The 17321-nt window shown below is 39.8% G+C and overlaps 1 protein-coding gene across 1 annotated transcript in view; it reads left to right on the forward strand.

Moving 5' to 3' along the window:
* The window catches only part of VWA8 (von Willebrand factor A domain containing 8), a 209711-nt gene that overhangs the window by 49770 nt on the left and 142620 nt on the right, over positions 1-17321 (forward strand). Inside the window, exons 11-17 of the mRNA XM_072135279.1 lie at positions 187-318; positions 1086-1220; positions 1339-1416; positions 7256-7416; positions 10171-10284; positions 11716-11884; positions 13860-13937. Coding sequence (XP_071991380.1) covers positions 187-318; positions 1086-1220; positions 1339-1416; positions 7256-7416; positions 10171-10284; positions 11716-11884; positions 13860-13937 — 867 coding nt within the window. The remainder of the gene's footprint in view (positions 1-186; positions 319-1085; positions 1221-1338; positions 1417-7255; positions 7417-10170; positions 10285-11715; positions 11885-13859; positions 13938-17321) is intronic.

Consider the following 17321-nt stretch of genomic DNA (forward strand, 5'->3'; position numbering starts at 1 on the left):
TGGAAATGTGAGCTACAGATTAAGGCCCAGTAGCTCACAGACTCTGATGGGATCTGAAGATCACTTGGTCTGAGCTTACGAGAGGCTCTGATATGTTTTAACCCAAGGCATCATTGGAGTATCCATTGGAGTGTATTGTTTTTTGTATATATTTTTGATATCCTAATATTGTGTTGTTTTTTTCAGAGATTTGAGCTCCTGGATGCAGAGAGGGCTCCTGTTTCCCTAAAAATTGTAAAAGTGGAGCCAGATCAGAATGCTGACAGCATTTCGGCTAGAGTCCACATACAGACTAGTGGCAAGGACATAACAATACCGGTAAAATGCTATATTAAATAATAGATGAATTGTTGTATGGTATTAATGTTGTCGTGTTGCTGTCTGCAGGGTCGGCTCCAGGTTTCAGTAGACCCCTGGGGGTGACAGAACCTCAGTGGGCCCCTTTGCAGTAAATTTACGTGGCGGCATTAAAAAGTCAGAAACTAAAACAGTTCCCTAGTTTATAACACCAAAATATTCCTTAGTTTATCATACCAAACAGCCCCCTCATGGTTATTTTATATAAGCCCCCCTCACACCCTGTGGATTCATTAGATACAGCCTCCCTCACCCCGATGGATTCCTTACGTACAGCCTTATTTGGGACCCCCCAGCAGCTCTGGGCCCCGGGACTTGCCCAGGTATGCCCAGTGCTGGCTATCTTGTTTGAACTATGCTGGGCATCACCGACTAACTAAACAGTATTAAACAGTTTTTCATGTATAGAACAAATGATTTAGGCTAGTTGACACTTGCGATATGCAGGTTCCGTTACACATACCATCATTCATAGTAGGAAAAAAAGTGCAAAATGAAGAGTGTAATGGAAAGACCAGACACAGGTGTGAACTGGGCCTAACATAGAATTTGTGCATATTCTTCGGTACAAAGCATTGGTCTATCTCGTTTTTTCACACAATTGAAAAGCACTGGCTGCCTTGTGACGTTACAAAGTGTCCTGAAATAATGTTTATGGCATCTTGCAACTTTATTACTAGGCATCTTTGTAGGTGAAAATGATCAGTGAAGGTGTATATTTTTTCCAGGTGACAGCAGGTAAACGGCCTATGCAGCTACACTCCAGATCATCCCAGTTCATAAGAACAAGTACACATGATCAGCTGTTGGCTGAGATGATGCAGTCCCATATGGTTAAAGACATGTGCCTGATAGGAGGGAAGGTAAATTTGTAGAAATAAAAGCATTCTTTTAGCATTCTTATATACCTTTTTATGTGTTTTCTACAAGCTCCTTGTTTTTGATCAACTTAATATTAATAATATTACTTTTGTTTTTTAGGGGTGTGGGAAAAGTGTAATTGCTAAAGAATTTGCAGATATTCTTGGTTACGAGGTTGAACCAGTCATGTTGTATCAGGTAATTTGTACTTTACAGAAAAAGAGCATCTGAGTTCTTCCCTGGGGCTGTTTCCAACTTGGCTGGTAGCACCTGCAGGAACAATAGGAATATGCAGGGATTGTCTATAAAAATCCACGCCAGTCCAAGCAAATGTGTCAGTGTAAAAATAATGGCAACTAGGTAATATTCTTGCTTACACACATACACATTATTTAACCGTGTTACACACAAGATTCTGTTCTGTAGGTTTTTTTTTTAAAGGGGTTTGCCTATGAAAGAAAGTTCTCAAATTGTAATCCCCTAGTAATGTCCACAATAAAGATAATTTTTAACCCTTTACTTTCCAATGTTACTCAGTTTTATTGCTATTTTAGCTCCTATAACACAGTGATGGTCATTGTAAGTTTCCATAGTGTGGACGGGGACTCTCTAAACAAACACATCATGATTCCTCTAGCGCTGTAAGATGCTCTGTGCTGACAATATGCTTAGATTATCAGGGTACAAGTTTATTTACACTTTCATTTAGCTTCTGAACATTCTGCAAGTGTCTGACACATAGGCACTGCGCATGCTCAAAAGCTCCAGCTTTGGAGCCGAGTACGCGCACCGCCTTTGCCTTAATAGTCTATGCAGAGCGCAGACGAGTGTGCGCAGCTACAAGGAGCTGCGTGCTGAAGATGACATCATAGGATGATCGAAAGAGGCTACTTTAGCGTGGAGTTGCTGCGCCGTGTATCCTCAGCTACGGCTACTCCACTCCCCAGGAGCCTTTTTCACTAATTTGCATATTAGGGCAATAAAACTTTTCCAAAGTCAGTGGCCACTCAAGGATCAGCCCTAAAAAGGTCTGCTATGGCATTTATTAGCTGAACCTACCACTGGAGCTACCTAAATAGGTAGATCCGAGATGGTAGGTTTCCTTACACACACACATTTTTAATGCTATCTTAATGTAAGTGTTAACATCTTGTTAACAAATGCATTTTGTAAACACCATGTTGACAGCAATGTTATAAGGAAAATCTTCTCTATTCAGCTGTTGTGATGCAAAAATGCATGCGTTAACAGTGTGACCACTGCCTCATATGTCCGCATCTCCCTGGGGTGTGACTAGAGTGCATAAAAATGCAGGCCACGACCTCAAATCCAAAATTTAAAAATGTACAGTATTGTCCACTTCTGTATATTACCTCCCCTTACATGGCTTGTGTCCATGTGGATTTGAGATATTTGCATAAGGCGCAAAAAGATCTGCCAAAAGTCTCAATAATACACCAAAGAGAAAAAAACTAAGATACATGTCCCCGAATGACACACTCAGCTCTGCTACCTCACCTATAAAACACACAGTCAGCCCTGCAATGCCCCTCTTCCCTCGAATCCAGCGCTTATCTTGTCTGTATAGCTTCTGCTGTCTCCTCTAGTGCTGCTGCTGCTGGACAGTAATTGCCTCTGTCTGTAGTGCTCTCTGCATCCTCCCCTCTCCCTCCAGTACAAGAGAAGCTATTCATGTGACAGGAATCTGCCGAACATAGTCAGGAGTTTATGGTCATATCCATGGACAACCAAAATGTACACCAAGACTGATAGAGACAGGTTGGAATTATATCTGTAAAATGTTGTATTTTGTTAATAACATTGAATTAGAGAAAGTTTCATTTTGTTATCCTGAATACATTTAAGAATTTTGTTTTTGTGGGAATACCCCGTTAATCAAATTTATACTTAAAGAGGACCTGTCACCCGTAACAAAAGCACTAGGTGCTGCTTACTAATGCAAGCAGCTCCGAGTGCTATCTCCGATGCAGCAGTGTTACACTGCTAGCGTTATGGGAACCCTCCGATAGCGCTAGCAAACACTGCTGCGCTGTACGATAGAAACGCCGGTACATGCTGAAAGCTCCATAGGCCCGGCAGTGACTGCCAATCGTCATGCCCCTAGTCCTGCCCCCTATTGTACTGTATGGCAGTGTCTGCTAGCGTTATCAAAGGGGTTCTGATGACGCTAGCAGTGTAACACTGCTACATCGGAAATAACTCTAGCAGCTGCTCACTTTAGTTATGGGTGATCTTTAAGCTGTAAGTGTGATGCTGGATTGTCATAGGAACAACGATTTAAGTACATCTACCATCACTAGTGCTTGGAACCTTCTTTCTTAACAACATCAGGCGTCTTAAAAAGACTTAATAAAAATTTGCTAATTAGCCTACTTCACCGGAGCGCATCTTGGCTCCGATGTTTAATTATATATACACGCCCCCACACTCTGAATTTCAGCCTGCCCCCCCCCCCCACCACCACCACCATGGTAGTTGACCTTTAACAATAAAGCTTCATTGCAGACACCTTTGATTATAGTTGCCTGGGGGTAAAGTTCAGTAAGTTATCAGTATACAGAGAGCTTCACCATAGGTAACAGTGGGCAGAGAGGTCTGTAACTCGGAGTTGTCTATAAGTTGGGAGTTCCTAACACCTGAGTGAAGTTGGCCCCCCCACCTTGTTCAAATCAAACAAAATTGGTGTCAAACGTTTGTGCTACGTTTGTGCTGGTTTGTGCAGCAGAAATTTTTGTTTGTGCCGCTATCGTTTTCAAGATATTAATGAAAGTTTCCAGAGGTCATCAGAGGTCAACCAGCCCCCCCACATTGCCCAAATCAAACAAAACTGGTGCCGAACAATTCTGCTACGTTTGTGCTGGTTTGTGCTGCGCAAATTTTTGTTTGTGCTGCTTTTGTTTTGAATATATGAACAAAAAATGAAAGTTCAAAAGTTCAAGCAGCCCCCCCACATTAACGGAATCAAACAAAACTGGTGTCAAATGTTAGTGCTACGTTTGTGCTGGTTTGTGCTGCAAAAATTTTTGTTTGTGCTGCTATATATAATTTTTAAGGTATGTTCAGGTGTTTGAGGTGTTTAGGATGAACTGGTAAAAAAACAAACTTAGTGACACTTCCCTGGTTTGATCACCAGGGGGAGCTAGCAAACACATTGTACTTTGGAAGAAATGAACTCTGATGACCTCTGCAAAAAAGTATGAATATATTAAAAATGATAGCTGCACAAACAAAAATTTTTGCTGCACAAACCAGCACAAACTTAGCACTAACGTTTGACACCAGCTTTGTTTGATTCGGTTAATGTGGGGGGGCTGGCTGAACTTTTGAACTTTCATTTTTCGTTCATATATTCAAAACAAAAGCAGCACAAACAAAAATTTGAGCAGCACAAACCAGCACAAACGTAGCAGAATTGTTCGGTCCCAGTTTTGTTTGATTTGGGCAACGTGGGGGGGCTGGTTGACCTCTGATGACCTCTGGAAACTTTCATTAAAATCTTAAAAACTATAGCGGCACAAGCGAAAATTTCTTCTGCACAAACCAGCACAAACGTAGCACAAACGTTTGACACCAATTTTGTTTGATTTGAGCAAGGTGGGGGGGCCAACTTCACTCAGGTGTTCCTAACTGCTTGTTTGCGTATATATATTATTTGTGAAAAGTTTTGTTTTGTATAAAGATGTTTTACATGACTACATGTCATAAAATACCTTATTTTTCGGACTATAAGGCGCACTGGATTATAAGGCGCACCTTCAATAAAAGCCTGCTAAAACGTCTAGGTTCATATATAAGGTGCTCCGGATTATAAGGATGAATGACCAGCAGGTGGCGGACCTGTGCACAGCTCAAGGCAGCTGTTTTCTGTAACTGCGGTTCATATATAAGGCGCACTGGACTATAAGACGCACCTTTGATTTCTGAGAGAATCAAAGGATTTTTTGTGCGCCTTATAGTCCGAAAAATACCGTAAAATGAAAAGTGGGACCCATGGTACCCGCGCCCCAGCTAAATGGAGGCTTTACTATGTATGTGTGCCCACTCTTCATTCATGTCTATAGGAGCCCCAAAAATAGTTCAGCATATAGACTTGACCCTCCCAGAGACACGAATAGAGGATGGCTTTACTTTTCGGTATTGCTGTGGGAAGGGGATAGGCAGACCCTCGCACTTATACTTGGTGCGAATCCCAGAGGATATGTCATATATACAGAAGATGGAATAATATTTAGAACATTACGTGAATTTGTAATTAATGGTTATATCAGTATGTAAGACTTCTGCAAAAAACGTATTTAGGGATGATAGGAATAAGCATCTATTACTCCCTTCTGTCAAAGGCATGCATTTTATAGGAAATCGATCATGCATTTTGAAATCCAGCATGTTGGATTAAACTGAATGCAAGATACGCTGCATTAACATGTCCTGGCCACTACAAAGAGATATGTTCTAAATTTCTGACTAGTGGGGAATACAGGAATATTGTCTCTATTGCCACTACTAATATATTCTTGACTTCTGGGATAAGGTTTTATTGACGTATAATCCATATTTTCATAACAGTAGAAGTAGTTTATGTTAAATAGATGTTATTGTTGATCATGAAAATTTATTGATTTAAGCTTTTTTCTAACAATAAAATAAGAGAGAGGATTATTTTTAGGTACTTAGAGAATTTTCCACTGATGGAGGAGGCTCATTGAACAACTGTATGAAACCCAAGCAAACAAGCTCATTAAAATAGAGCACACAGAGACATTACACATCACAGCATGAACGTGTTTTTGCTTCTAAATTCTGACTAAAATAGACTCAGTAATGTGCCATAATGAGGCCAAAATATATGGGTAAGGTTGGTGACCTTTTATTCAAGGTGTATAATGAACGAGTGACATGAATAGCTTAAGTGCATTTAATCAATTAACTAGGGGGAATTTTCCAGCTTTAAGGAGGTGATATCAGATGCTACGAATAAGAAAGCCTGTAATATTTATATGTAAAGGGGGTTGCATCATAAAAAAAAATGTACCCATATTCTCAAGATAAAATTGAAAAAAACCTTTTATACTTACCTAGAGATGGGTCAGATGAGGTGCATCAGACCCCTCTCTTGTGCTCCCTGTGCCTGCACATTATTAGGCAGTAAACCACTGCTTTATTGCACAAGTGCTGTAACCACAGTGGATGCGCTGTGAAGCTGTGGTGTAGTACACCAAATTCACTGTGGGACTTCTCAGGGAGCATAAGCACAAGGTTTTTTACTTTACTAGAGGGCACAGAGTGACTTGCTGAAGGGAGATTTGGGACTCTAAGACTTAAGGGTCTCAGATTCACCTTTTTAAAGTCATTATATGTAAAAAAAAAAATAAGTAAACTTAAGTATTTACTTGGATTTTAGTCCGAGAAGCTCCGGCGCTGGTGTCTCTTCTCGCAAGGCGGAAATGATGCCCAGACAGTATCCTGGCTTCATTGTACATGCGCCGTACCTACGGCACTTGCGCAGTGAAACCGCGGTGTAATACACCTGGACAAGTTAAAGGACATCAAGATGTCCTTTACGTATATAAGTACTTTTTTTTTTTTTTTACTCTGTGCCTAAAGATCAAACCTGTGAAAAATTAAACCTAAAAAAGACCTGTGTCCCAAATCGCCCTGACAGGGCTTAAAAATGAGTGAAATTCTTGTTGAGGCTGGAGAGGAGGCCAAAATGATATAAGATGCAGTATAAATATACTATATATCGGGAAATGGTGAGTAGCCATTTCTTTTTATTTTATTCATGCTGTTGGGAAGGAGTTGACAACTGCTTAAAAGAGGCTTGGAACTGACTTCATTTATTTTGTTATAATAAGTATCCTTGTTGCTTATTCTGTAAGCAGGGTCCTCATTCCTGCTTTTTCATCTGATTTATCCCTTTGTAATACCTTACTTTGTATATATACCCCATGATAAAAGTACTGCAGAATATGATGGCGCTGTATAAATAAAGACTTGTATTATGTGACTTGTATAGGATATGACAGCCAGAGATTTGCTGCAGCAGAGATACACATTAGCAAACGGGGACACTGCCTGGAGACAATCTCCCCTTGTCACTGCTTCGTTAGAAGGTAAACTTGTAATTCTTGATGGTATCCATCGTGTCAACCCTGGAACTCTAGCCATTCTTCAAAGGTGAGTAGCCCCAGATTAAGTTGATAGAATGCACGACAGCTCTAAATAAAAACTTAAAGTGTGATTTTTTTTTTTAACTTTCTTAAAATGGACTAATGGTGGTAAAGTCCTGCTTGGTTTAAAAAATTCCCCCAATATAATCAGCCAACCCACATTTGCCTAATTCCTTTTAAAAAAACAAAGTCAAAGCTCACCTTTCCGGCGCTCCCTGCAGGTCTTCTCTTCTTTGGTCCGGCAGGTCTGTCTGATGCTTCGGCACACAAGCTGTGATGTCAGCCGCTGCTGACATCAGAGTGCATGCCGGCCAAAACACACAATATGATGACAGCGGCGGCTGACATCATAGACTGCGCCAGTCGGCGCAATGGACCTGGCGCTGCCGGACCATAGAAGAGAAGACCTGCGGGGCGCACAGGAAGGGTGAGTTTTGAGTTTATTTATTTCATGACTTGAGTATAAACCGAGTTTGAATTTTGCAGCAAATTTTTTGTGCTGAAAAACTCTGCTTATACTTGAGTGTATACAGTATTTATTTTGGATGGGTTCATTTAAATGGCAGTTTCCTTTTAATGATTAAATTAATTTTTATGGAAAGCCGATCTTTCAGTCACTCTGGGAGGCTGAATTATGCTGCAATGGTTTTCTTTATGTGTCTTGGCTGTATTTAGGTTTTTACATAAAAAATGTGAAATAATCTGGTAGAAAAACCACAGCATTCTAAGCCAGATGTCACCTCTCTATCTTAAGCTGCCCTGGAAAAGCTGTCATCTAGTTTACATGGTATAATATAGTTGGAAATACACTAATCATGATCAGCAGTCTTTACTTGAGCCATACTAAAACAAAGAAGCTGTCAAACATAGACTGGTAGATGGGGGAAGATACCAGCTCATAAATAAGTTGGCTTCACTACTCTCTCGTTTATTTAGGGAAAACTAAAGTATTTTCACAAATTATGCATTTTCGTGATTAGAACAGCAATGCAGTATGGCAGGTAATTGTGTTGACCTTCCAAAGTGAATTTAGAATCAGACTCTGTTTTCTTCTACTACTTTTTGGGACTTTTTTTTTTAAAAGACAAATAAGTCTCACCTGAGACAAATGTGTCTCAACAGAGATAAAAAAAAAAGTCTCTAAAAGTATTTGAAGAAACCAGACAAAGTGATGATAAATCCCACTAGTGTCTCCTTATTCTAACCAATAACAAAAGTTTTGGAGAGAATTTTTTTATACTAAAAGGATATGTAGTGAGGTGCCTGACTGTGGCTTATTTGCCTCTGCCCATAAAAGTACATGGACGCTTAGCCAAGCATGTTTAGGATTGGACATCTGGATAAATAGTTGAGAAATACAGTATTTTTCTGACTATAAGGCGCAATAAATGCCTGCTAAAACATCTAGGTTCATATATAAGGCGCACCCGAGTATAAGGCGCACCTGATTATAAGGATAAATGACCAGCAGGTGGCAGACCTGTGCACAGTTCAAGGCAGCTGTTGTATGTAAGTACGGTTCATATACAAGGCGCACTGGACTATAAGGCGCATCTTTGATTTATGAGAAAATCAAAGGATTTTTAGTGCGCCTTATAGTCCGAAAAATATGCTATGTTAAATAATTTGCTTACAGCTTTTTATATCACCAACTTACATATTGCAGGTTGTAAATGGAATACTGTATATGGTTTATTTCATCTGGGTACCTAGCTCACATGCTGTGTATATAATGCATCTATTCTGAAAGGGGGTGTGAATGATACATACAGGAGGCATGCAGGGAGGATGGAGGAATAGGAAGGGAGTTTTTCTGTCTTAGTCAGGAACACCCAAGGCACAGGATTACAATGCAGAGTGGGAAAAGTGTGGGGGTTCACTTTATTACTCCCAGGAACCGCTGACTCATTTCAAAATCAAAATACAGAGCAATTCATTACTGAGAATTAGATTGGACCTTCGCTTTGGAGGATTAGATGTGTCTGACAGGTTCCCTTTAAGTTACTAGCAAAATCTAATGCCGACACCATTGTCTGAATATTTAGATGGTCTCAGTATTTGGCTTGTTAAAGAATGATGTTACATCCTTCCATTTTTGCAATATTTATAACATTTTAAGTCTTTATGCAATATTTATAAATAGTCATTGAAGCAGCATTAATAGCTCTTGTACTGAAATTGTAAGTAAGGCTAGAATTCAACTTATTCCCTGAGTAGAGGGTGAGGATGGATGCAGGATGGGATTATAAGTAATGATTTATTCAAATAGGAAAAAAAAGGGAATAAAGCAAAATCACATTACATGGCTGACTGCTGTGTACTATTGATGGCCATCTGTGTGCAGGCCTTAGGTGCGCTCTATGTAAAAAGCTTTGCACAGCAAAACTATTCATCTGAAAAGAATAGAGGTGAAGAAGGATACAAAGTTAGCTTCAGAATTTTATATTTCACTCAGTAGGAGATATTTATTTTAATTTATATAGACACATTTTTATGTATTTTTACGAAATTATGGATTAAAAAGCCAATATAAGATAAACTAGTTTAGTCAAATTAAAATTAAATGTTGTAAGTACGAATAACACACTACAATAAAGTATAAAAGTATAATGTATCTTCAATATATATATTTTAATGTATGATGTTTATGCTATAAGAATAAATACAAAATACGCCCAGAGTAAGTGACTGAAGAAATAATTGCCTTTTTGGTTTTTGTAAGCACATTATTCGAGAAGCTTCAAGATTTTCTTTTTTTTAGGTTAATTCATGACCGAGAATTGACGCTGTATGATGGTACTAGGTTACTAAGAGGAGATCGGTATCAGTACATAAAAAATGAGTTACAGCTGTCAGATGCGGAGCTCCAAAAAAGGTAAATGTCCAAAGGGAGAGAGTCACCATCTACCATTACATATTGGGGCACATTTACTAAGATAAGTTCAGTTTGCCTGTGTAAAGTGCAGGGTGCGCCACATTCAGGATTTCTGGCGCAAGTTCTTCATGAATCTGATGCTTGCCTGCACTGCTCAGACAGAGTGGACTAATTTGTTGGAGTTTAACATAGGGTGTGCAACACAATTCTGTTGGACATTGCATGTTAAATCTGGCGCACAGTCCAACTGAGCACCGGAATGCCCCATTCAGTGCAGAAATTTGTCTTGCATGAAGAATAGTGCAGTCGCGCCACAAAAGGCTTGCGTCCAACATATATTTGACGCAGACACTTCTTAAATACCTGTGCAAGCAACTTGCACTCGAAAGAACGTGCAAAGTCCGACAGAAAACTGGTGCAAAACCCTTAGTAAATGTGCCCCATTGGTTTAGAATTCAGGACACTAATAAGATTGAATACATTTAATTGCTACGTAGCAGTAAGCAAAGATGTATAATGCATCCATAACAAGACATTTTGTGGTTGAATGGGTTTTCCATGAATAGAAAAAAAAAAAACAAGGAACCAGGACTGGGGTAAAATAAAAAATAAAAAGCTCAAGTTTATCTAGTTACTGGCCATTTGCCCGACTGGAAGTTTCAGGTTGGTCAAGGGACCTATTTCCATTTCCCAGGGGACTTACCTCCCATATTTTTCGCCTGGTCCGAGGAGGCCACTCATTGGATGAAGCAGGTTCCATGACCCCCTGATATCTCTCATGAAAAACCCCTTAAAGGATTCCCTGTTTGACTGTGTAAATATGTTATGTATATATATATATTTTTTAAGCACCGAATTATGGGTTCTTTTATGTGATGTAACTTTGATTGCTACTATTACTGCAAAACATTCTGGTGGATACATTTTCTATAAGTACCATCAGCCTTCTCTAAACAGTGAAGCTCTCTGTGCTGTTTCTTTAATTCCTATTAACTTCTGCCATAGTCATGAGACCGGCATAGTTAAAGGGGTTGTCCAAAATTTGTGTTTCATGCTCCATTCACATTCTCTGGAGCAGTATTTTTGGGCAGTCGGCTCATACACTGAGCCAATGCTGTGTGTTTGAGCCCAGTATGGTAATGTACACATCTAATTCAGATGTGAACATAGACTTACTGGCATTACTACTCCAGTAATAGGCACCATGCTGCTGGTAACATGGCATGTGACTTCTATAGCCACATGTTGGAGACAGTGTTAATGAGCTGTTCTTGTTTTTGAGGGATAGGGGCGGGTATAAAATGGTTTTAATACATTTTTTTATGTGCTGCTTTGATGTGTCTGTTGATGTGCAGAGTTTGCATACATGTTACAGAATGATCTTTGTAGTAGCTCTGGTTTGGTAATATCTGCTAACTCTTCTCTCTACAGGTCCATCTTTCCTATACACCCTTCCTTTAGAATAATTGCCTTGGCAGAACCACCAATTATTGGCAGTAATACTCAGCAGTGGTTGGGTCCAGAGCTTCTTACCATGTTTCTGTATCACAATATTAAACCATCCAGCAGACAAGAAGAGGTTCAGATAATGAGAGAGATGGTGAGGAAGACTGTGATCTCAATGTATTTTATCTATTGTGCTAATTACTTAGATTGTCAGCTTTCATCAATGCAGAGTTCATAGAGCCACTGCCTAATGAGCGCTCTACAGACATTACAGTACAGGGTATGTCAGAACTGCAGCAAGTGGTAATTGGATCTCATATCAGTCTCCAAATTCTCCAATTAAAAACTTTTCAAAGAGTTTTTCAACCATTTCACTTTTTTTGCTGCTTGTGAGGGAAAATAGTTTTGATATGCAGTACTGTATGTCCTGCTATAACCCTGATTATTACTGGCATGAAGTGTCTCCATTCATGTCCTACGCTTTATGTAATGACTATTCACTTCTATGGGGGTTACAGAGGTAACAAGGAATCTGAGACGGGTCGTCGTTTTCATAGTTTCCATCTATGGATGCTCCGAGTATTGTGAAGAGAATGTTCTTTTAAATGTATTTTGTTCAGTGAAACACAGTATTATCTTACACAAGGATGGCCAGCTGTATAGTTTTATATGCTGTTGGTTTAACAGAAGAAACCTTGCCCGTAGCTCCACTTTGCAAAGTACCGGCACTTAAACTGCCTGGTGCTAGCTACCACTAGAGCCTTGATACAGCGGTCCTCCTGACTTACGGTAAGGCACTAGTTGTGATCACTTGCATTTCAGGTGGCCCGATGAAGCCGTAGCTGGTGTTTTCCAGGTTTTCATCCAGGATATCTCTGCACTTGGTCACATTCATCTTTCCTTCAATTGCAACCAGTCATCCTGTCCCTCCCCCATAGCATCATGCTTCCACCACCATGTTTCACTGTTGTTATTGTATTTTGCAGGTGATGAGAATTCTCCTGTTTTTTCCACACACACCACTTAGAATTAACACCAAAAAGTTCAATCAACATCTGATCAGACCAGAGAATCTTAATTCATTTATGTATTTTTCTGCAAACTGTATATGTTTTGCACTGAGGAGAGTTAGATGTCAGCACACTCTGCCATAGAGCCACAGCTGATGAAGGGCTGCAGTGATAGTTGACTTTGTGGTTCTTTCCCCCATCACCCTTCCTGCATCTCTGGAGCTCAGCCACAGTGATTTTGGGGCTCTTCTTTACCTCTCACCCAGGCTCTCCTATTAAATTGCCTAATTTGGCTAGATGGCCAGGTCGAGGTACAGTTGTAGCGTCCTAAACTTCTTCCATTTAAGGACTATGGAGGCCACTGTGCTCTTACACATCTTGATTCATGTGAAAATTCTTTTGTAACCTTGGCCAGATCTGTGCCGTATGGCAATTTTGTCTCTGAACTCCTTGGGCAGTTCCTTAGACCTCATGGTTCTCATGTACTCTTACATGCACTTTGACCTGAAAGGTCCTATATAGACAGGTGTGTGCTTTTCCTAATCAAGTCCAATCAGTTTAATTACACAGCTGGACTCCAAAGAAGGAGTAGAACCATCTCAAGGAAGATCATATAGACACAACGTGTGGATTAAATATGAGTGTCACAGCAAAGGGTCTAAATACTTATGAATTTCAGTTTTCTCTTGTTTAATAAATTAGCAAAAATATGTATATTTATGTTTTTTACTGTCAACATGGGGTGCAGAGTGCACATTAATGAGCAAATAAAGACTTTTACCAATTGGATGCAATGAGTGAAAATTTAAAGGGGTCTAAATACTTTTCATATCCACTGTATGTTAGCATCAAACTTGGTGACTGTTTTTAGTAGCCATGAGCACCCCTGGAGCTCCAGGTGGCGGGCCCAAAATGCCCATATTGTAATCCACTATTGAGGTACAAAATGGGTCCCATTCACTCGTGGTAAATTTATGTCTGAGGTTGGTTTTTTGGATTGAAACTCCTCGTCAGGACAACAACATTCACATACATTTTTGTTCTTACAGTTTGCACTGAAACCAATATTGATTATTTTTTGGAATATATTTTGACACTTTAATATTTTTAATTCCCAAGGTTCCAAATGTACCAAAAGAAGCTGTGGAACAACTGCTGACACTAAAACACAAACTCCGTGACACAAAGGACCCAACGGTAATCCACTTTCATCTACAAATTTCATTTTGCAATGGAATATATCTTGTTAACTAACTGTTCAACAAACTTTGCCTCAATCAATGTTACACGTGAATGCAAGCAATGTGTAATCCTTTTAGATTAAAGGGCTTCCTTGTCCACTTACGTTGGCTATTATCTTTCTCTCCTCTTCCTATTCAGCTTTTTACTCTAAATTTCTTCTTAATTCTGTCTTGCTAGCATTAAGACAGCAGCTCACTCCAGTGCTAGATTAGATAGAAGCAGTGTGGAGGGGGAGTGGTGGGGAAGTCACAGGGGCAAATTCTCTTCCCAACAGCTTTGAGAAAACAACAAACTCTCACAGACAGTGAGATTAAGGAGTCACAAGGAGGAATTATTGGATACATTGGTTTCACATTGTGAAACCGTGGTTAATTGTCACAGTATGCATTATGTGTAGTAATAGAGCACAGCCTTGTGTCACAATGAGCTATTGCTGTGTCTTGTTGTACCACAGAGGGGCATTGTGTTATCATGGCATTGTGGTGTTACAAACTTCGTTGTGTTACATTCGGAATTTGGATGTCAAAATTGTTGATTGTTGCAATTTGGTTTTGTTAAAATGGGCATTTTTATGTCATATTTTTCACTGGCTTGTCACAACAGAGTCACAATGAGGCATTTTCTTGTCTCAGTTTAATGTCAGAACGGGAGATTGTTCACAATGGGGTACTATCACAATAGGCCACTGTCATATCACAACGGGCCACTGTCATATCACAACGGGCCACCGTCATATCACAACGGGCCACCGTCATATCACAATGGGCCACCGTCATATCACAATGGGCCACTGTCATATCACAATGGGCCACTGTCATATCACAATGGGCCACTGTCATATCACAATGGGCCACTGTCATATCACAATGGGCCACTGTCATATCACAATGGGCCACTGTCATATCACAATGGGCCACTGTCATATCACAATGGGCCACCGTCATATTCCAAGGGGGTATTGTCATAATGAGGCTCTGTGGTGTCACACTAGGGGCACTGTGTTGTCACAATGGGGGAACTGTCTTGTCAGAGTGTGACCTAGTCATGTCGCAATGTGGAAATTGTCCCAATGTGATGTTATTAAAAAGCTCTTGGTAATTATCACAATGTGGCCTAGTCATGTTACAATGGTTTATTGGGATGTCACAATAGATCATTGTCCTGTCATAAAAGGGCATTGACACAATAAAGAATTTTCCAATCGGTATGGTGCATTGTTACTATGGTGCAATGACATGAGCTTCTGTGTGCCACAGTGGAGAACTGTGCCGTCACTAGGCAGCATTACCACAATTTGGTTTTGTCTTGTCACAACGGGGCATAGATGTGTCACAAATTGCCATCATTTTTATCCACCAAGTGCATCTCAACAACAAAAAAACACAAAAATGATATTGATAGAATCAGAAATATTTTGTGCTATCCTTTGCCCTGTAGACCCAATTCCTATACATGCCTAGTGCTTCCTCGGTCTGATCTGTATTCATACTTCATCAATATACATATAAAGAAAAAAGCTAAGAAAGTAGCCAAGTTGTGAAACATGGCAAATATTGAGCTATTGTAAAATGTCCACGATTGAACATATTGAAAATGGCAGCTATTGTCTGACCCATGATAAAACAGTACACAGATGGTTCTGGCATCCACAACAGTGTCTACAAGCAGTATCCATTGCTTTGCCACTTATATAAAGATAAAAATGACATATTGTTGTAATTTCCCTGAATTTAATTTTTATATGACTAGGAAAATAATAAAATTGTGGTTTTTCAACGTGCAGCAAATTATTTTCCTTCCTGTAATACTCTTGGTGATAGGGTAAAGTAAAAAGAATGGAAACTGAGGTATATACAGACACATGTAATTCATTAGGCACACAACGTTCAAAAAAGTAGACTTCTATAAATAGAAGGGCTGGGGAAATAAATCCCATACCCCGACTGGCTATCAGCGTAGAACACTGTCTGTCTGAGCGTATTTTTAGATGTTTCAAAGCAGAACACAGAAAAAATCATTTTCTGCTGAAGATATTGTTCCAAATTTCCCATCATGTGCTTCCAGGTCTTTCCAGTATTGTAAAACTGATGTCATTTTATTTTTAGCACAACACCTGTTTCTTTCTTTGAACTTATTGCACATTTCAGCTGAAAGTGTCAAATAGCGTGTTAAAGTGATAAATCAATGTTTTCAGTCTTTTTTTTTTCTTTGGTTCAATGTGTAAGAAGGATATGTAGTTTTTAGACAACCACCTCTGCTGGAGTGATTGCACAAAAAATTTTGCATATGAAATGGCGGGGAGTTATATATACAGTATATATATATATATATATATATATATATATATATATATATATATATATATATATATATAACATGAATTAAATGAAATGTGAATTCCCACATTACCTACAGACTCACAGCACACTGTACTGCTTTAGGAGATGCCTTTTTAATATTTCTTCGTGTGTCAGGGGCACTAAAAAATAACTGAATTAGGCCTGTGCATGCCCTGTATGACAAGCTAGCCAAAGGTCGGCACAGTATCAGCAGAGTTTCTTGCTGGCTTGCCATGCGTGAGCCACAATCACCGTCGCACATACACAAGATCTCTTTGGAGGAGCATAACACAAAAGTGTATGCAGTGCACAGGTTAAAGGAAGCCATCACCCCTTCAAAATGTAATCCACAAGGATGCAGGGAGTCAGTCTCCTCCTACACTTTCATATCAGGGTCCACCAGATTAACTGGTAGTAGATTGTCCCCACTGTCATGCCCGTTACCTTAGGGCAGTGATGGCAAACCTTGTAGACACAGAGTGGCCAAACTACAACCAAAACCCACATATTTTACGCAAAGTGCCAATGCGACAATTTAAGCATTAACTTATTACTAACTGCTCTTTCACAGCTTGAAATTGTATAGGCACCCAAATACACCAATACAGTGGAAAGAAGGAGAGGAAGTTTGGATTATCATCGTAGCTTCGTTTTGGGGTCGGGGGCTGCCTTGGACTGCAAGAGGCCTTGAGTCCTGTCTGGCAAACTCTACCCTGGGCAAGGGTGCCCATAAAGAGGGCTCTCAGTGCCACCTCTGGCACCCGTGCCATAGGTTCGCCAGCACTGCCTTAGGGGGTCTTCTGCATTGGTTTTCTGCTCCTTTTTAAGGTCCGTTTGTCCAAGAAAACGATTTTATAAAAATATGGTAATGAGCCAGGGGCACTCAGGCATACGTCAGCCGAGCTTCTCCTGGCTCTGGCCGCTAATCAAGTATGCACCCCACCTAATAAACTTTCATATAATTTCCCTCCTGCAAGTGCACCAGACACCTGGTGACGTC

Source organism: Engystomops pustulosus, chromosome 2, assembly GCF_040894005.1.
Source record: "Engystomops pustulosus chromosome 2, aEngPut4.maternal, whole genome shotgun sequence".
In the NCBI taxonomy this organism is placed as follows: domain Eukaryota; kingdom Metazoa; phylum Chordata; class Amphibia; order Anura; family Leptodactylidae; genus Engystomops; species Engystomops pustulosus.